The 19,072-nt window shown below is 49.0% G+C and overlaps 1 protein-coding gene across 1 annotated transcript in view; it reads right to left on the reverse strand.

Moving 5' to 3' along the window:
• Positions 1 to 19,072, reverse strand: part of myo15b (myosin XVB) — a 462,078-nt gene that overhangs the window by 40,445 nt on the left and 402,561 nt on the right. Inside the window, exon 21 of the mRNA XM_072481964.1 lies at positions 8,394 to 8,481. Coding sequence (XP_072338065.1) covers positions 8,394 to 8,481 — 88 coding nt within the window. The remainder of the gene's footprint in view (positions 1 to 8,393; positions 8,482 to 19,072) is intronic.

Here is a 19,072-nt window from a genome sequence, read left to right on the forward strand (position 1 = left end):
CAGGGGGCTTGTTGAGCTTCCCCAGGCGATACAAGATCTCATAATTATAGGTGGAGAGCTTGATCCTCCACCTCAAGTTCTTGTCATTTTTAATCTTGCCTCGCTGTGTATTATTAAACATAAAGGCAACCGACCGTTGGTCAGTGAGGACAGTGAATCTCCAATGTCGCACAGCTTCCACAATGACTTGGGCCTCCTTTTCGACAGAGGAGTGCTGAATTTTGGAGGCATGGAGGGTGCGGGAAAAGAAAGCCACGGGTCTACCCGCCTGATTGAGGGTGGCGGCCAGAGCTACGTCCGATGCATCACTCTCCACCTGAAAGGGGAGGGACTCATCGGCCGCCTGCATCGTGGCCTTGGCGATGTCTGCCTTGATGCGGTTGAAGGCCTGGCAGGCCTCAGACGTCAGGGGAAAAACTGTGGACTGAATGAGTGGGCGGGCCTTGTCCGCATAATTAGGGACACACTGGGTGTAATAGGAGAAAAACCCCAGGCATCGTTTCAGGGCCTTGGGGCAGTGGGGGAGGGGGAGTTCCAGGAAGGGGCGCATGTGGTCGGGGTCAGGCCTTGGGACTCCATTTTCCACTACATAGCCAAGGATGGCTAAACGGTTGGTGCGGAACACACATTTCTCCTTATTGTATGTGAGATGAAGGAGTTTGGCAGTCTGGAGGAATTTTTGGAGGTTTGTGTCGTGGTCCTGCTGATCGTGGCCGCAGATGGTGACATTATCTAGGTACAGGAAGGTGGCCCGCAGTCCATACCGGTCAACCATTCGGTCCATCTCTCGCTGGAAGACCGAGGCCCCATTAGTGACTCCGAAAGGAACCCTAAGGAAGTGATAGAGGCGGCCATCTGCTTCGAATACAGTGTATTAGCGGTCCTCTGGGCGGATGGCGAGCTGGTGGTAGGCGGACTTCAAGTAGACTGTAGAGAAGACTCGATATTGCGCAACCTGATTGACCATGTCAGATATGCGTGGGAGGGGGTACAGTCGAGCTGCGTGTACCGATTGATGGTCTGGCTGTAGTGAATGACCATCCTGTGCTTCTCCCCAGTCGTAATTGCCACCACTTGAGCTCTCCAGGGGCTGTTGCTGGCCTCAATGACCCCCCTCCCGCAGAAGCCGTTGGACCTCCGATCTGATGAAGTATACCGCTTTGGATATTGTTGGGGGGACGACTTACCAGGGGTAAGCCATGGGGTGCAGGTCTCTGACACAGAGTATGTCCCTGTTGCTCAGAAGGGAAGGGGGGAGAGGAGTAAAGCATTAGTCATTGGAGACTCCATAGTTAGGGGAATAGATAGGAGATTCTGTGGGAATGAGAGAGACTCGCGGTTGGTGTGTTGCCTCCCAGGTGCCAGGGTGCGTGATGTCTCGGATCGTGTTTTCTGGATCCTTAAGGGGGAGGGAGAGCACCCCCAAGTCGTGGTCCACATAGGTACCAACGACATAGGTAGGTAAAGGGATAGGGGTGTAAGGCAGGAATTCAGGGAGCTAGGGTGGAAACTTAGATCTAGGACAAACAGAGTTATTATCTCAGGGAGAGTTTCACATTTCTGGATAACTGGGGCTCATTCTGGGGTCAGTGGGACCTCTACAAACGGGATGGTCTACACCTGGACCAGAGGGGTACCAATATCCTGGGGGGGGAAATTTGCTAATGCTCTTCGGGAGGGTTTAAACTAGTTCAGCAGGGGCTTGGGAACCTGAATTGTAGCTCCAGTATACAGGAGGTTGAGAGTAGTGAGGTCATGAGTAATGTTTTAAAGTTGCAGGAATGTACCGGCAGGCTGGAAGGTGGTTTAAAGTGTGTCTTCTTCAATGCCAGGAGCATCCGGAATCAGGTGGGTGAACTTGCGGCATGGGTTGGTCCCTGGGACTTCGATGTTGTGGCCATTTCGGAGACATGGATAGAGCAGGGACAGGAATGGATGTTGCAGGTGCCGGGGTTTAGATATTTCAGTAAGCTCAGGGAAGGTGGTAAAAGAGGGGGAGGGGTGGCATTGTTAGTCAAGGACAGTATTACGGTGGCAGAAAGGACGTTTGATGAGGACTCGTCAATTGAGGTAGTATGGGCTGAGGTTAGCAACAGGAAAGGAGAGGTCACCCTGTTAGGGGTTTTCTATAGGCCTCCAAAAAGTTCCAGAGATGTAGAGGAAAGGATTGCAAAGATGATTCTGGATAGGAGCGAAAGCAACAGGGTAGTTGTTATGGGGGACTTCAACTTTCCAAATATTGACTGGAAACGCTATAGTTAGAGTACTTTAGATGGGTCTGTTTTTGTCCAATGTGTGCAGGAGGGTTTCCTGACACAGTATGTAGATAGGCCAACGAGGGGCAAGGCCGTATTGGATTTGGTACTGGGTAATGAACCAGGGCAGGTGTTAGATTTGGAGGTAGGTGAGCACTTTGGTGACAGTGACCACAATTCGATTACGTTTACTTTAGTGATGGAAAGGGATAGGTACATACCGCAGGGCAAGAGTTATATCTGGGGGAAAGGCAATTATGATGCGATAAGGCAAGACTTAGGATGCATCGGATGGAGAGGAAAACTGCAGGGGATGGGCACAATGGAAATGTGGAGCTTGTTCAAGGAACAGCTACTGCGTGTCTTTGATAAGTATGTGCCTGTCAGGCAGGGAGGAAGTGGTCGAGCAAGGGAACCGTGGCTTACTAAGGCAGTCGAAACACTTGTCAAGAGGAAGAAGGAGGCTTATGTAAAGATGAGACGTGAAGGTTCAGTTAGGGCGCTCGAGAGTTACAAGTTAGCTAGGAAGGACCTAAAGAGAGAGCTAAGAAGAGCCAGGAGGGGACATGAGAAGTCTTTGGCAGGTAGGATCAAGGATAACCCTAAAGCTTTCTATAGATATGTCAGGAATAAAAGAATGACTAGGGTAAGAGTAGGGCCAGTCAAGGACAGTAGTGGGAAGTTGTGCTTGGAGTCCGAGGAGAAAGGAGAGGTGCTAAATGAATATTTTTTGTCAGTATTCACACAGGAAAAAGACAATGTTGTCAAGGAGAATACTGAGATTCAGGCTACTAGACTAGAAGAGCTTGAGGTTCATTAGGAGGAGGTGTTAACAATTCTGGTAAGGGTGAAAATAGATAAGTCCCCTGGGCCAGATGGGATTTATCCTAGGATTCTTTGGGAAGCTAGGGAGGAGATTGCTGAGCCTTTGGTTTTGATCTTTAAGTAATCTTTGTCAACAGGAATAGTGCCAGAAGACTGGAGGATAGCAAATGCTGTCCCCTTGTTCAAGAAGGGGAGCAGAGACAACCCCGGTAACTATAGACCAGTGAGCCTTACTTCTGTTGTGGGCAACATCTTGGAAAGGTTTATAAGAGATAGGGTGTATAATCATCTGGAAAGGAATAATTTGATTAGAGATAGCCAACACGGTTTTGTGAAGGGTAGGTCGTGCCTCACAAACCTTATAGAGTTCTTTGAGAAGGTGACCAAACAGGTGGATGAGGGTAAAGCAGTTGATGTGGTGTATATGGATTTCAGTAAAGCGTTTGATAAGGTTCCCCATGGTAGGCTACTGCAGAAAATACAGAGGCATGGGATTCAGGGTGATTTAGCAGTTTGGATCAGAAATTGGCTAGCTGGAAGAAGACAAAGGGTGGTGGTTGATGGGAAATGTTCAAACTGGAGTCCAGTTACTAGTGGTGTACCACAAGGATCTGTTTTGGGGCCACTGCTGTTTGTCATTTTTATAAATGACCTGGAGGAGAGCGTAGAAGGATGGGTGAGTAAATTTGCAGATGACACTAAAGGCTGAGGGACTTGAGGCTGTTTTCGTTCGAGAGAAGAAGGTTAAGAGGTGACTTAATTGAGGCTTACAAGATGATCAGAGGATTGGATAGGGTGGACAGTGAGAGCCTTTTTCCTCGGATGGTGATGTCTAGCACGAGGGGACATAGCTTTAAATTGAGGGGAGATAGATATAAGACAGACGTCAGAGGTAGCTTCTTTACTCAGAGAGTAGTAAGGGTGTGGAATGCCCTGCCTGCAACAGTAGTGGACTCGCCAACACTAAGGGTATTCAAATGGTCATTGGATTGACATATGGCCGATAAGGGAATAGTGTAAATGGGCTTTAGAGTGGTTTCACAGGTCGAGGGCTGAAGGGCCTGTACTGCGCTGTAATGTTCTATGTTCTATGTTCTATGATGAAGGTTCTGTCCTAGGCACTGTATCGTCTGCTCCTGGTGGCGACTGGTTTGCAATCCGGAGTGAGGTTCGCAAACAAGGAAGGTGGATCGACCTTAAGGGTCGTGAGGCCGCATACAGTCGGGGGGTAGAGGTCTGCCGAATTTTAAGGTTAAGCTTTGGAGGTGGCACTGGAAGTCTAGGCCGAGTCACAGGGCAGCGCAGAAGTGGGGGAGGACGTAGAGCCAGTCGTTGCTAAACTGTACGCCTTGGGCGGTGCAGTACCCCTGGATTTCCACAGAATGGGATCCTGAGGCCAGGGAGATCTTCTGGGTGACGGGGTGTACCACGAGGGAGCAGCGCCTTACCATCGTGGGGTGGATGAAGCTCTCTGTGCTCCCGGCATCAAAAAGGCAGGACGTCTCGGGCCCGTCGCTTTTCACCGTTGTCGTTGCGGTCGCGAGGTTGCGGGGCCGGGACTGGTCCAGGGTGATCGAGGTGAGTTGCGGCAGATGCTCGGAGGTCCCGGGCTAGTCAGTGGTGGTGGAGGTAGCGGCAAGCGATGAATGGCCAGACGAGCTTCCAAGCGAGCAGGGGTCCTGAGGCGCCGTCCAAAATGGCGCCGAAGATGGCGGCCCCGATGGGCGCACATGGCGGGCGGCATCAAAGATGGTGGCGCCCACGGCTGCACGTGGCTTGCAGCATCAAAGATGGCAGCGCCCACGGGCCGCTAGTGGCTTGCGAGGAGGAAAATGGCGGCGCCCCTGGGTCACACGTGGGGGGTGCCCGGACGCTGGGTCTAGAAACAGCGGCGACTGGGCCTGGCAAACAGAAATAAAGTGCACTTTCTTTCCACATCCGTTGCAAGTCGCACTCCGCCCCGGGCAGCGCTGCCCGCAAAAATAGCATTTGGGCCCCCCCCAAGGTTGGGTGGTTGCCGCACGGCGCCGGCTTGCGGTGAGCTGGAGTCGGCAGCTGGTGGGGCCCACGATGCCCATGAGGGTGCCGCGCGGTCAGGGGGCGTATGACTGGACGTTACGGGAGGCCACTGTTAACGTGGTCGCGAGCTGCCTAGTTCCCGCAAGATCAAGCGTACCCCCTTCCAATAGGCGTTGGCGGACGTACGCAGATCTCATGCCCGTAACGAAGGCGTCTCGGATTAAAAGTTCTGTGTGCTGGACTGCCGAAACTGCCTGGCAGACACAGTTCCTCCCTAGGATGTGTAGGGCACGCTAGAAATCGTCCAGGGACTCACCGGGGAGTTGCTGTCTCGTGGAAGGAGGTGCCTGGCGTATAGTTGATTGACTGGCCAAACGTAATGTGCCTTCAGGAGCTCCATTGCTTCGGAGTAAGTGGGCACATCCCGGATGAGAGGAAAAATGTCAGGGCTCACCCGTGAATAAAGGACTTGGAGCTTCTGCACGTCCGAGGGTTCCTCAGCGGATGTTCGGAGGTAGCTTTTGAAGCAGGTTAGCCAGTGGTCAAAAGCAGACGCAGGGTTGGCTGCTGGGGGGCTCAGCTGCAGGCGATCAGGCTTGATGCGAAGATCCATCGTTTAAAAATCTTTGCTCAATAAATTGATGCACTATCAATTACCACAAAGACGAGAGTAGTGAATAATCAAGGCTTTATTGAGCAAAGATGTTGTGCCTCCTGTAGCTGGAACCAGAATGGCTGCAGCACCGGCGAACACACACATTTATACGCCGTCTACTGGGCAAAGCCAGCAGGCAGGGATTTACCCATGTACCTCTAGTATATGTGTCGTACCGTAATACATATAATACTGCTAGTCGTGACTATCGCAGGGGGGTAGGTGTCCGCCGAATTTGAAAGTAAGGCTTTGGAGGTGGCATTGACAATCCATGCCGAGTAACAGGGCAGCGCAGAGGTGGGGGAGGACGTAGAGCCGGAAGTTGCTGAAACCTACGCCTTGGATGGTGAGGGTCACGATACAGTATCCCCGGATTTCGACGGAATGGGATCCGAGACCATGGGAGATTTTCTGGGTGACGGGGTGTACCGTAAGGGAGCAGCGCCTTACCGTAGTGGGGTGGATGAAGCTCTCTGTGCTTCCGGAGTCAAAAAGGCAGGTCGTCTCGTGCCCATCAATCTTCACCGTCGCGAGGTTGCGGGGCCGGGACTGGTCACAGGGTGATCGAGGCGAGCTGCGGAAGATGCTGGGAGGTCCCGGGCTGGTCAGCAGAGGTAGCAGTAGGCGATGAATGGCCAGAAGAGCAGGGGTCCTGAGGCGCAATCCAAAATGGCGGCCAAGATGGCGGCACCCACGGGGCGCACATGGTGGGTGGAATCAAAGTTGGCGGCGCCCATGGGCCGCACGTGGCTTGCGGTGAGGAAGGTGGCAGCGCCCACGGGCCACACGTGGCTTGCAAAGGGGAAAATGGCGACGCTCCTGGGTCGCAAGTGGGGGTGTAGAAACGCCGGGCCTGGAAACAGCGGCGACCGACCAGGCCTGGCAAACTGAAACATAGTGTCCTTTCTTCCCACACTCGTAGCAGGCCACGCTCTGCGCCGGGCAGCGCTGCCTGGGGTGCTTATTCTGCCCGCAAAAATAACACTTGAGCCCCCCAGAGTTGGCTGGCTGCCGCGCGGCGCAGGCTTGCGGTGAGCTGGAGTCGGCAGCTGGTGACGCCCACGATGCCCATGAGGGTGCCGCACGGTCGGGATGTAGGACTGAACGTTACGGCAGGCCATTTCTAACGAATTAGCGAGCTGCCAAGTCCACGCATGATGGAGCGTACCCCCTTCCAGTAGCCGCTGGCGGACGTACGCAGACTTCATGCCCTTGACGTAGGCGTCTCTCATTAAACGTTTGGTGTGCTGGACTGCCGAAATTGCCTGGCAGTCACAGTTCCTATCTAGGATCTGCAGGGCACGCAAGAAATCATCCAGAGTCTCCCCGGGGAGTTGCTGTCGCGTGGCCAGGAGGTGCCTGGCATACACTTGGTTCACCGGCCAAACATAATGTCCCTTCCGGAGCGCCATCGCTTCGGAGTAGGTGGGCGCATCCCAGATGAGGGGAAAAATATCAGGGCTCACCCGTGAATAGAGGACTTGGAGCTTCTGCGCGTCCGAGGGTTCTTCAGCGGCTGCTCGGAGGTAGCCTACGAAGCAGGCCAGCCAGTGGTCGAAGGTGGACGTGGCGTTGCCTGCTTGACGGCGATCAGGCTTGATGCGGAGATCCATCGTTTAAAAATCTTGTTCAATAAATTTATGCACCGTCATTACCACAAAGACGAGAATGGTGGAACAATCGAGGCTTTATTGAACAAGATGTTGTGCCTCCTGTAGCTGGAACCAGAATGGCTGCAGCGTCGGAGAGCACACACTTTTATACGCCGCCTGCTGGGCGGAGCCAGCAGGCAGGGATTTACCGTTGTACCACTAATATACGGGCAGTGCCGTAATAAATATAATATACCACTAGTGGTGACTACCACAACCCTCACTCCCCAGTCCCACCTCACACTCACCTCACTCCCCATCCCCATTCCCCACCTCACATTCCCCTCACTCCCCATCCCCACCTCACATTCCCCTCACTCCCCCTTCCCCACCTCACATTCCCCTCGCTCCTCATCCCCACCTCATATTCCCCTCACTCCCCAACCCCATCTCACATTCTCCTCACTCCCGAACCCATCCCCATCTCACATTCCCCTCACTCCCGAACCCCATCCCCATCTCACATTCCCCTCACTCCCCATCCCCACCTCACATTCCCCTCACTCCCCAACCCCATCACACATTCCCCTCACTCCCCATCTCACATGCCCCACACACCTCATCCCCACCTCACATTCCCCTCACTCCCCATCCCCACCTCACATTCCCCTCACTCCCCAACCCCACCTTGTACTCCCCTCACTCCCCATTCCCCATCTCACATACCCCTCACTCTGCATCCCCCACCTCACATTCTCTTCACTCCCCAACCCCACCTCGTACTAGCTTCACGCCCCATCTCACAATCAATTCCCTTCTAATTCCCCACCTCACGCTCACTTCCCTTCAATCACCAACCTCACACTAGCCTCACTCTCAATCTCTCACATCACAGACTACTCCCACCCCAACGCCCAACTCCTATCAGTCATGTTAAATACTGCACATCCCCTAAATATTCCAGAAACTTCCAGTCACTCCTATTAACACAAATAGACACCCTCCTCTACTTCTCACAGAAATAAGAGCAGAGATATGGATACATACCTGTTGTCATATACGCTCCAGCCTGTGATGGGCCAATTCCACCGCCTCCTTTCATTCGCCTGTTTAGATCCCGCGACCTCTCCATTTCCTGAAAAGTGTATTGGAAGATTCCCATGAGGACTCGAGAACTCGGATACTCACTGACATAATCATCATTGTAAACTGCAACCTCACACTTACCCACCCTGTTCCCACCTCGCTCCACACCATCTCAGCCCACTTGCTCACATCAACACCAAATCACATTTAATCCACGTGCTTACACTCACTCCATTCACTCATACATCCTGGTATTTACAATGGGGTAAAGAGCAGTTGTGCCCTCAAGAAATCTGGAAGAATGGGCTTCCTGAAGGTCACAGTGAATTTAACACCAGTAATGGATGACTACTTCTGAACTTTATTTCTTGGCCAGTTGTGCAGTTCGTGAGTGAAGAGGAGGTAGGGAGAGATTGAAAAAAATGCTAGGTGGGGGTCACTGGGTTACGGGATAGGGTGAATGTGTAGGCTTAAGGGCCGGTGCAGACTCGATGGGCAGAATAACCTCTTTCTGTACTGTAGGGATTCTGTGATTGTGGATCTGGAGGGGGGATATCAATGAGATGGCAAGGAGGAATTTGACCTGGAGGGGAGTGTGGTAGTCACCACTGTTGTCTTATATTGTATATACTGCACTGCATACGAGGGTATTACGGTAAGGCCCCTGTACTACAGATACGGGGGTAGATCCCTGCCTGCTGGCTCCACCTTCTGAACTCCGGGAGCACTGAGAGCTTTATCCACCCCGATACGGTAAGGCGCTTCTCCCTCACGGTACACCTCGCTAACCAAAGAATCTCCCTGCCATCCGGATCCCACTCCGTGGCGATCCGGGGGTACTGCATCGCCACCCTCACCGTCCAGGGCATATAGTTCAGCGGCATCCGGCTCTACGTCCTCCCCAACCTCTGCGCTGCCTTGCTACTCGGCCTGGCCTTCCAGTGCAACCTCCAGAGCCTAACCCTGAAATTAGGCGGGCCCATACCACCCCTTACTGTTTGCGCCTCGCGACTCTTAAGGTCAACCCGCCTTCCCTGTTTGCAAACCTCACCCCAGATTGCAAATCCGTCGCCACCAGGAGCAGACGGTACAGCGCCCAGGACAGGACCTTCATCAGGTCTGAGGTGCAGCGGCTGCTGCGGGAAGGTATCATCGAGGCCAGCAACAGCCCCTGGAGAGCCCAAGTGGTAGTGGTGAAAACCGGGGAGAAAAACAGGATGGTTGTTGACTACAGTCAGACCATCAATCAGTACACGCAGCTCGACGCGTACCCCCTCCGATGCATATCTGATATGGTCAATCAGATTGCACAGTATCGGGTCTTCTCGACAGTGGACCTGAAATCGACCTACCATCAGCTCCCCATCCATAAGGTGGACTGCCCATACACTGCGTTTGAAGCAGACGGCCGCCTTTACCATTTCCTTATCAACTTCAAGATGGTTTCATTTTTCACTTTTGCACCATCCACTAAGAAATGCGCACAGTAAAAATTACTTTTTCCTTTTTAAACAAAACAACACACGCAAACAGGCATAATAATATAGTCCATTTTTCCCGTTCTTCTTCCTCCAACCGAAATCCTTCTCGATTGGCAGTCTCTTTGAACAAGAAAGTCTCTGCACTCCATCCATTCCTCTATGCCTCGGCATTTCTCTTTAGATTCAGATACTTTAGTTCAATCTGACCACAGAGTCCCTTGCAATTCTCCAATACAGGAACATTGGTGATCACAGCTTTCAGGCAGTGAAATGCCTGTTGAAAGTCCGCTATCCATTGAAATTTTTGACGTTTCATTAGCAAGTCCATCAGTGGAGCAACCACGATACACATCTTTTGCACAAATGTTCGATCAAATCCACTCATGCTCAGAAATCGCATTATTTCCCTTCGTCTTGAGGGTATCGGAAACTCCTCAAGTAATTCGGGCTTCTCCAAATTCACTTTCGGCTAGGTTCATCACCAAACCCGCCTCCTGAAGTTGTTCGAAGAACTCCATACAATGTTTTAAATGTTCTTTCCATGTCTGGCTGAAAACTACCAGATCGTCGATGTATACAGCACAATTGGGTAATCCTAAAACAACTGTATTGGTTAACCGTTGAAATGTTGCTGGTGCATTTTTCATGCCAAATGGCATAACTTTGAACTGGTATATACCATCTGGAGTTATAAAAGCTGAAATTTCCTTCGCCCTTTAAGATAAAGGTACCTGCCAGTAACCTTTCAGTAAATCCAATTTGGAAATAAAAGCAGATTGTCCCACTTTCTCAATGCAATCCTCCAAACGTGGGATAGGATAACCATTCTTGTAACTGCATTCACCTTTCTATAGTCCACACACAACCGTTGGGTACCATCTGATTTAGGTACCATCACTATGGATGAGCTCCATTGGCTGCAACCCACTTCAATTATGCCATTTTTAAGCATACTCTCAATCTCGCTGTTAATCTGCGCCAATTCTAAAGGATTAAGTCAATATGGATGTTGTTTGATAGGAACAGCATTTCCCACAGCCACATCATGTATAGCCATTTTAGTACCTCCCAATTTATCTCTACAAACTTGCCCATGTGATGTCAATAACTCTTTCAGGTCAGTTCGTTTTTCCTCTGGAAGGGAACTTAACAACAATTCATCCCAATTTTTAAGAACATCCTCATTTTCCAATTTTATTTGAGGTATGTCAAATTCACAGTCATCTGGATTTGGTTCGTCACTTTGAATTAGAATCATTAAAACCTCTTTTTTCTCTCCTTCCCTTTCAAAGTACCTTTTAAGCATATTCACATGACACACTCGGTAAGTCTTCCTTCTATCTGATGTTTTTACCACATAATTCACCTCACTTAATTTCCTTTCAATCAGATATGATCCACAAAACCTAGCTTTTAAAGGCTCCCCTACCACTGGTAACAACACTAAAACTGTTGGTGGAGAGGAAACCCGAGACACTACACATGTAGTGTCTCCCACCCACCCTCCTCCTCTAACCTAATAATAATAAAACCCATTGGTCTGAGGCAAGTACCATATTTTATTATATTATTATTATTTTTTATAAAAATTTAATTTAGTTGTTAGTCAGATCTTGGTAGAAAGTTAGAGGAATGGCAGGGAAGGGAGTGCAATGTTCCTCCTGCAGGATGTTTGAGGTGAGGGATGCAGTTAGTGTCCCTGCTGATTTTACCTGCAGGAAGTGCTGCCATCTCCAGCTCCTCCAAGACCGAGTTAGGGAACTGGAGCTGGAGTTGGAAGAACTTCGGATCATTCGGGAGGCAGAAGGGGTCATAGATAGCAGCTTCACGGAATTAGTTACACCAAAGATTGGAGATAGGTGGGTAACTGCAAGAGGGACTGGGAAAAAGCAGTCAGTGCAGGGATCCCCTGCGGTCGTTCCCCTGAGAAACAAGTATACCGCTTTGGATACTTGTGGGGGGGGGGGGACTTACCAGGGGTAAGCCATGGGGTACGGGCCTCTGGCACGGAGTCTGTCCCTGTTGCTCAGAAGGGAAGGGGGGAGAGGAGCAGAGCATTAGTAATTGGGGACTCTATAGTCAGGGGCACAGATAGGAGATTTTGTGGGAGCGTGAGAGACTCGCGTTTGGTATGTTGCCTCCCAGGTGCAAGGGTACGTGATGTCTCGGATCGTGTTTTCCAGGTCCTTAGGGGGGAGGGGGAGCAGCCCCAAGTCGTGGTCCACATTGGCACTAACGACATAGGTAGGAAAGGGGACAAGGATGTCAGGCAGGCTTTCAGGGAGCTAGGATGGAAGCTCAGAACTAGAACAAACAGAGTTGTTATCTCTGGGTTGTTGCCCGTGCCACGTGATAGTGAGATGAGGAATAGGGAGAGAGAGCATTTAAACACGTGGCTACAGGGATGGTGCAGGCGGGAGGGATTCAGATTTTTGGATAACTGGGGCTCTTTCTGGGGAAGGTGGGACCTCTACAGACAGGATGGTCTACATCTGAACCTGAGGGGCACAAATATCCTGGGGGGGAGATTTGTTAGTGCTCTTTGGGGGGGTTTAAACTAATGCAGCAGGGGCATGGGAACCTGGATTGTAGTTTTAGGGTAAGGGAGAATGAGAGTATAGAGGTCAGGAGCACAGATTTGACGTCGCAGGAGGGGGCCAGTGTTCAGGTAGGTGGTTTGAAGTGTGTCTACTTCAATGCCAGGAGTATACGAAACAAGGTAGGGGAACTGGCAGCATGGGTTGGTACCTGGGACTTCGATGTTGTGGCCATTTTGGAGACATGGATAGAGCAGGGACAGGAATGGATGTTGCAGGTTCCGGGGTTTAGGTGTTTTAGTAAGCTCAGAGAAGGAGGCAAAAGAGGGGGAGGTGTGGCGCTGCTAGTCAAGAGCAGTATTACGGTGGCGGAGAGGATGCTAGATGGGGACTCTTCTTCCGAGGTAGTATGGGTTGAAGTTAGAAACAGGAAAGGAGAGGTCACCCTGTTGGGAGTTTTTTTATAGGCCTCCTAATAGTTCTAGGGATGTAGAGGAAAGGATGGCGAAGATGATTCTGGATATGAGCGAAAGTAACAGGGTAGTTATTATGGGAGACTTTAACTTTCCAAATATTGACTGGAAAAGATATAGTTCGAGTACAATAGATGGGTCGTTTTTTGTACAGTGTGTGCAGGAGGGTTTCCTGAAACAATATGTTGACAGGCCAACAAGAGGCGAGGCCACGTTGGATTTGGTTTTGGGTAATGAACCAGGCCAGGTGTTGGATTTAGAGGTAGGAGAGCACTTTGGGGACAGTGACCACAATTCGGTGACGTTTACGTTAATGATGGAAAGGGATAAGTATACACCGCAGGGCAAGAGTTATAGCTGGGGGAAGGGCAATTATGATGCCATTAGACGTGACTTGGGGGGGATAAGGTGGAGAAGTAGGCTGCAAGTGTTGGGCACACTGGATAAGTGGGGCTTGTTCAAGGATCAGCTACTGCGTGTTCTTGATAAGTATGTACCGGTCAGACAGGGAGGAAGGCGTAGAGCGAGGGAACCGTGGTTTACCAAGGAAGTGGAATCTCTTGTTAAGAGGAAGAAGGAGGCCTATGTGAAGATGAAGTGTGAAGTTTCGGTTGGGGCGATGGATAGTTACAAGGTAGCGAGGAAGGATCTAAAGAGAGAGCTAAGACGAGCAAGGAGGGGACATGAGAAGTATTTGGCAGGAAGGATCAAGGAAAACCCAAAAGCTTTCTATAGGTATGTCAGGAATAAGCGAATGACTAGGGAAAGAGTAGGACCAGTCAAGGACAGGGATGGGAAATTGTGTGTGGAGTCTGAAGAGATAGGCGAGATACTAAATGAATATTTTTCGTCAGTATTCACTCAGGAAAAAGATAATGTTGTGGAGGAGAATGCGGAGCACCAGGCTAATAGAATAGATGACATTGAGGTACGTGGGGAAGAGGTGTTGGCAATTCTGGACAGGCTGAAAATAGATAAGTCCCCGGGACCTGATGGGATTTATCCTAGGATTCTCTGGGAGGCCAGGGAAGAGATTGCTGGACCTTTGGCTTTGATTTTTATGTCATCATTGGCTACAGGAATAGTGCCAGAGGACTGGAGGACAGCAAATGTGGTCCCTTTGTTCAAAAAGGGGAGCAGAGACAACCCCGGCAACTATAGACCGGTGAGCCTCACGTCTGTAGTGGGTAAAGTCTTGGAGGGGATTATAAGAGACAAGATTTATAATCATCTCGATAGGAATAATATGATCAGGGATAGTCAGCATGGCTTTGTGAAGGGTAGGTCATGCCTCACAAACCTTATTGAGTTCTTTGAGAAGGTGACTGAACAGGTAGACGAGGGTAGAGCAGTTGATGTGGTGTATATGGATTTCAGCAAAGCGTTTGATAAGGTTCCCCACGGTAGGCTATTGCAAAAAATACGGAGGCTGGGGATTGAGGGTGATTTAGAGATGTGGATCAGAAATTGGCTAGCTGAAAGAAGACAGAGGGTGGTGGTTGATGGGATATGTTCAGAATGGAGTACAGTCACAAGTGGAGTACCACAAGGATCTGTTCTGGGGCCGTTGCTGTTTGTCATTTTTATCAATGACCTAGAGGAAGGCGCAGAAGGGTGGGTGAGTAAATTTGCAGACGATACTAAAGTCGGTGGTGTTGTCGATAGTGTGGAAGGATGTAGCAGGTTACAGAGGGATATAGATAAGCTGCAGAGCTGGGCTGAGAGGTGGCAAATGGAGTTTAATGTAGAGAAGTGTGAGGTGATTCACTTTGGAAGGAATAACAGGAATGCGGAATATTTGGCTAATGGTAAAGTTCTTGAAAGTGTGGATGAGCAGAGGGATCTAGGTGTCCATGTACATAGATCCCTGAAAGTTGCCACCCAGGTTGATAGGGTTGTGAAGAAGGCCTATGGAGTGTTGGCCTTTATTGGTAGAGGGATTGAGTTCCGGAGTCGGGAGGTCATGTTGCAGCTGTACAGAACTCTGGTACGGCCGCATTTGGAGTATTGCGTACAGTTCTGGTCACCGCATTATCGGAAGGACGTGGAGGCTTTGGAGCGGGTGCAGAGGAGATTTACCAGGATGTTGCCTGGTATGGAGGGAAAATCTTATGAGGAAAGGCTGATGGACTTGAGGTTGTTTTCGTTGGAGAGAAGAAGGTTAAGAGGAGACTTAATAGAGGCATACAAAATGATCAGGGGGTTGGATAGGGTGGACAGTGAGAGCCTTCTCCCGCGGATGGATATGGCTGGCACGAGGGGACATAACTTTAAACTGAGGGGTAATAGATATAGGACAGAGGTCAGAGGTAGGTTCTTTACGCAAAGAGTAGTGAGGCCGTGGAATGCCCTACCTGCTACAGTAGTGAACTCGCCAACATTGAGGGCATTTAAAAGTTTATTGGATAAACATATGGATGATAATGGCATAGTGTAGGTTAGATGGTTTTTGTTTTGGTGCAACATCGTGGGCCGAAGGGCCTGTACTGCACTGTATTGTTCTATGTTCTATGTTCTATGTTCTAACTCCGCCTGCATATGTACAGGTCTCCATTTTCTCATCAAGACATCACTTTTACGGTAATAACACTCTGGTATTCTTTCAGATTCATCTGCCGTATATGCTTTCTGATATATCCATTTTATTTCTACATCTTTCTATTGTAACTCCGCCAATTTTCCTGAACTAAAAATATCCACCTCATCCTCCACCTGTTCTTGTTCTTTTTCAACCATCTGATCAAAAATCGTTTCTGATAATTGCACTTCAACTTCACGCTTTGATTTATCCTCTTGTCTCAACCTGTGACTTTGCGACCTTGTTACTACACAATCCGGAAAAATCCCAGGATATTCGTCCTTCAACCCTTCAGTTGTCTGATTTTCCACTGGCTTATCAACCACAGTAGGCATCACTCCCACCTGCGATCCAGCTATATCATTCCCCAAGATAAATTGTATTCCTGGACAAGATAGTTTATCTATTACTCCTACTACCACTTCACCACTCTTCACTGGACTTTCCAACCTTACCTTATATAATGGAACGCTACTCCTCTCACCCTGAATTCCACATATCACCACCTTTTCTGGCAACATTCTTCCTAAACTACATAATTCCTCATTTCTTACCATTAAAGATTGACTAGCCCCTGTATCTCTTAAAATTGTGACTTCTTTACCTGCTCCTCCTGATACACATGAGTAAACTTTACCCACACAAGTAAATTTTTTAAAGACGTCTGGCACCTTCTTAACAATTACTCCTTGAACAGGCTGTACAATCGTTTGCACCTCCCTTGGGCTTTCCTTTACCACTCTAACAAATCCCACTGTCTTATCCTGTTTTACCACATCAGCCTTTCCAGTGCTTTTCTTCAATCACCAACACTGGCTTTACATGGCCTAGTTTATTACAGTGAAAACATTTGAAACTTTTCATTTCTTTTCCACCAGAAGGACGTCTTTTTTAATCTGAGGTACACTCCCATTGTTGTCTCCCATCAGATCACCTTTACCTTTACCACTTGAGTATTTCTCATGTCCCCAGTTTTTATCCCTCGCCGGCTGAAACTGATGTCGGAAACCAATCTTTGATTTATGAACTAATTCATAATCATCTGCCATTTCCGCTGCTAATCTTGCAGTTTTAACTCTCTGTTCTTCCACATGAGTTCTCACTACATCAGGAATTGAATTTTTAAACTCCTCCAAAAGTATAATTTCTCTGAGAGCTTCATACGTTTGGTCTATTTTCAAAGCCCTTATCCACCTATCAAAATTTCTCTGTTTGAGCCTTTCAAACTCCATGTATGTTTGACCAAATTCTTTCCTTAAATTTCTAAACCTTTGTCTGTAAGCTTCAGGCACTAGCTCATATGCACCCAAGATGGATTTCTTCACCTCCTCATACGTTCCAGATACCTCCTCCGGTAGTGATGCAAACACTTCACTAGCCCTACCTACCAGCTTTGTTTGAATCAGTAATACCCATAGTCCTGTGGCAATTGCATTTAGAACATAGAACATAGAACATAGAACAATACAGTGCAGTACAGGCCCTTCGGCCCACGATGTTGCACCAAAACAAAAACCATCTAACCTACACTATGCCATTATCATCCATATGTTTATCCAATAAACTTTTAAATGCCCTCAATGTTGGCGAGTTCACTACTGTAGCAGGTAGGGCATTCCACGGCCTCACTACTCTTTGCGTAAAGAACCTACCTCTGACCTCTGTCCTATATCTATTACCCCTCAGTTTAAAGTTATGTCCCCTCGTGCCAGCCATATCCATCCGCGGGAGAAGGCTCTCACTGTCCACCCTATCCAACCCCCTGATCATTTTGTATGCCTCTATTAAGTTTCCTCTTAACCTTCTTCTCTCCAACGAAAACAACCTCAAGTCCATCAGCCTTTCCTCATAAGATTTTCCCTCCATACCAGGCAACATCCTGGTAAATCTCCTCTGCACCCGCTCCAAAGCCTCCACGTCCTTCCTATAATGCGGTGACCAGAACTGTACGCAATACTCCAAATGCGGCCGTACCAGAGTTCTGTACAGCTGCAACATGACCTCCCGACTCCGGAACTCAATCCCTCTACCAATAAAGGCCAACACTCCATAGGCCTTCTTCACAACCCTATCAACCTGGGTGGCAACTTTCAGGGATCTATGTACATGGACACCTAGATCCCTCTGCTCATCCACACTTTCAAGAACTTTACCATTAGCCAAATATTCCGCATTCCTATTATTCCTTCCAAAGTGAATCACCTCACACTTCTCTACATTAAACTCCATTTGCCACCTCTCAGCCCAGCTCTGCAGCTTATCTATATCCCTCTGTAACCTGCTACATCCTTCCACACTAATCGACAACACCACCGACTTTAGTATCGTCTGCAAATTTACTCACCCACCCTTCTGCGCCTTCCTCTAGGTCATTGATAAAAATGACAAACAGCAACGGCCCCAGAACAGATCCTTGTGGTACTCCACTTGTGACTGTACTCCATTCTGAACATTTCCCATCAACCACCACCCTCTGTCTTCTTTCAGCTAGCCAATTTCTGATCCACATCTCTAAATCACCCTCAATCCCCAGCCTCCGTATTTTTTGCAATAGCCTACCGTGGGGAACCTTATCAAACGCTTTGCTGAAATCCATATACACCACATCAACTGCTCTACCCTCGTCTACCTGTTCAGTCACCTTCTCAAAGAACTCAATAAGGTTTGTGAGGCATGACCTACCCTTCACAAAGCCATGCTGACTATCCCTGATCATATTATTCCTATCTAGATGATTATAAATCTTGTCTCTTATAATCCCCTCCAAGACTTTACCCACTACAGACGTGAGGCTCACCGGTCTATAGTTGCCGGGGTTGTCTCTGCTCCCCTTTTTGAACAAAGGGACCACATTTGCTGTCCTCCAGTCCTCTGGCACTATTCCTGTAGCCAATGATGACATAAAAATCAAAGCCAAAGGTCCAGCAATCTCTTCCCTGGCCTCCCATAGAATCCTAAGATAAATCCCATCAGGTCCCGGGGACTTATCTATTTTCAGCCTGTCCAGAATTGCCAACACCTCTTCCCTACGTACCTCAATGCCATCTATTCTATTAGCCTGGGGCTCAGCATTCTCCTCCACAACATTATCTTTTTCCTGAGTGAATACTGACGAAAAACATTCATTTAGTATCTCGCCTATCTCTTCAGACTCCACACACAATTTCCCATCCCTGTCCTTGACTGGTCCTACTCTTTCCCTAGTCATTCACTTATTCCTGACATACCTATAGAAAGCTTTTGGGTTTTCCTTGATCCTTCCTGCCAAATACTTCTCATGTCCCCTCCTTGCTCGTCTTAGCTCTCTCTTTAGATCCTTCCTCGCTACCTTGTAACTATCCATCGCCCCAACCGAAACTTCACACTTCATCTTCACATAGGCCTCCTTCTTCCTCTTAACAAGAGATTCCACTTCCTTGGTAAACCACGGTTCCCTCGCTTGACGCCTTCCTCCCTGTCTGACCGGTACATACTTATCAAGAACACGCAGTAGCTGATCCTTGAACAAGCCCCACTTATCCAGTGTGCCCAACACTTGCAGCCTACTTCTCCACCTTATCCCCCCCAAGTC

The sequence above is a fragment of the Scyliorhinus torazame genome, chromosome 18, assembly GCF_047496885.1.
Source record: "Scyliorhinus torazame isolate Kashiwa2021f chromosome 18, sScyTor2.1, whole genome shotgun sequence".
Taxonomy (NCBI): Eukaryota; Metazoa; Chordata; class Chondrichthyes; order Carcharhiniformes; family Scyliorhinidae; genus Scyliorhinus; species Scyliorhinus torazame.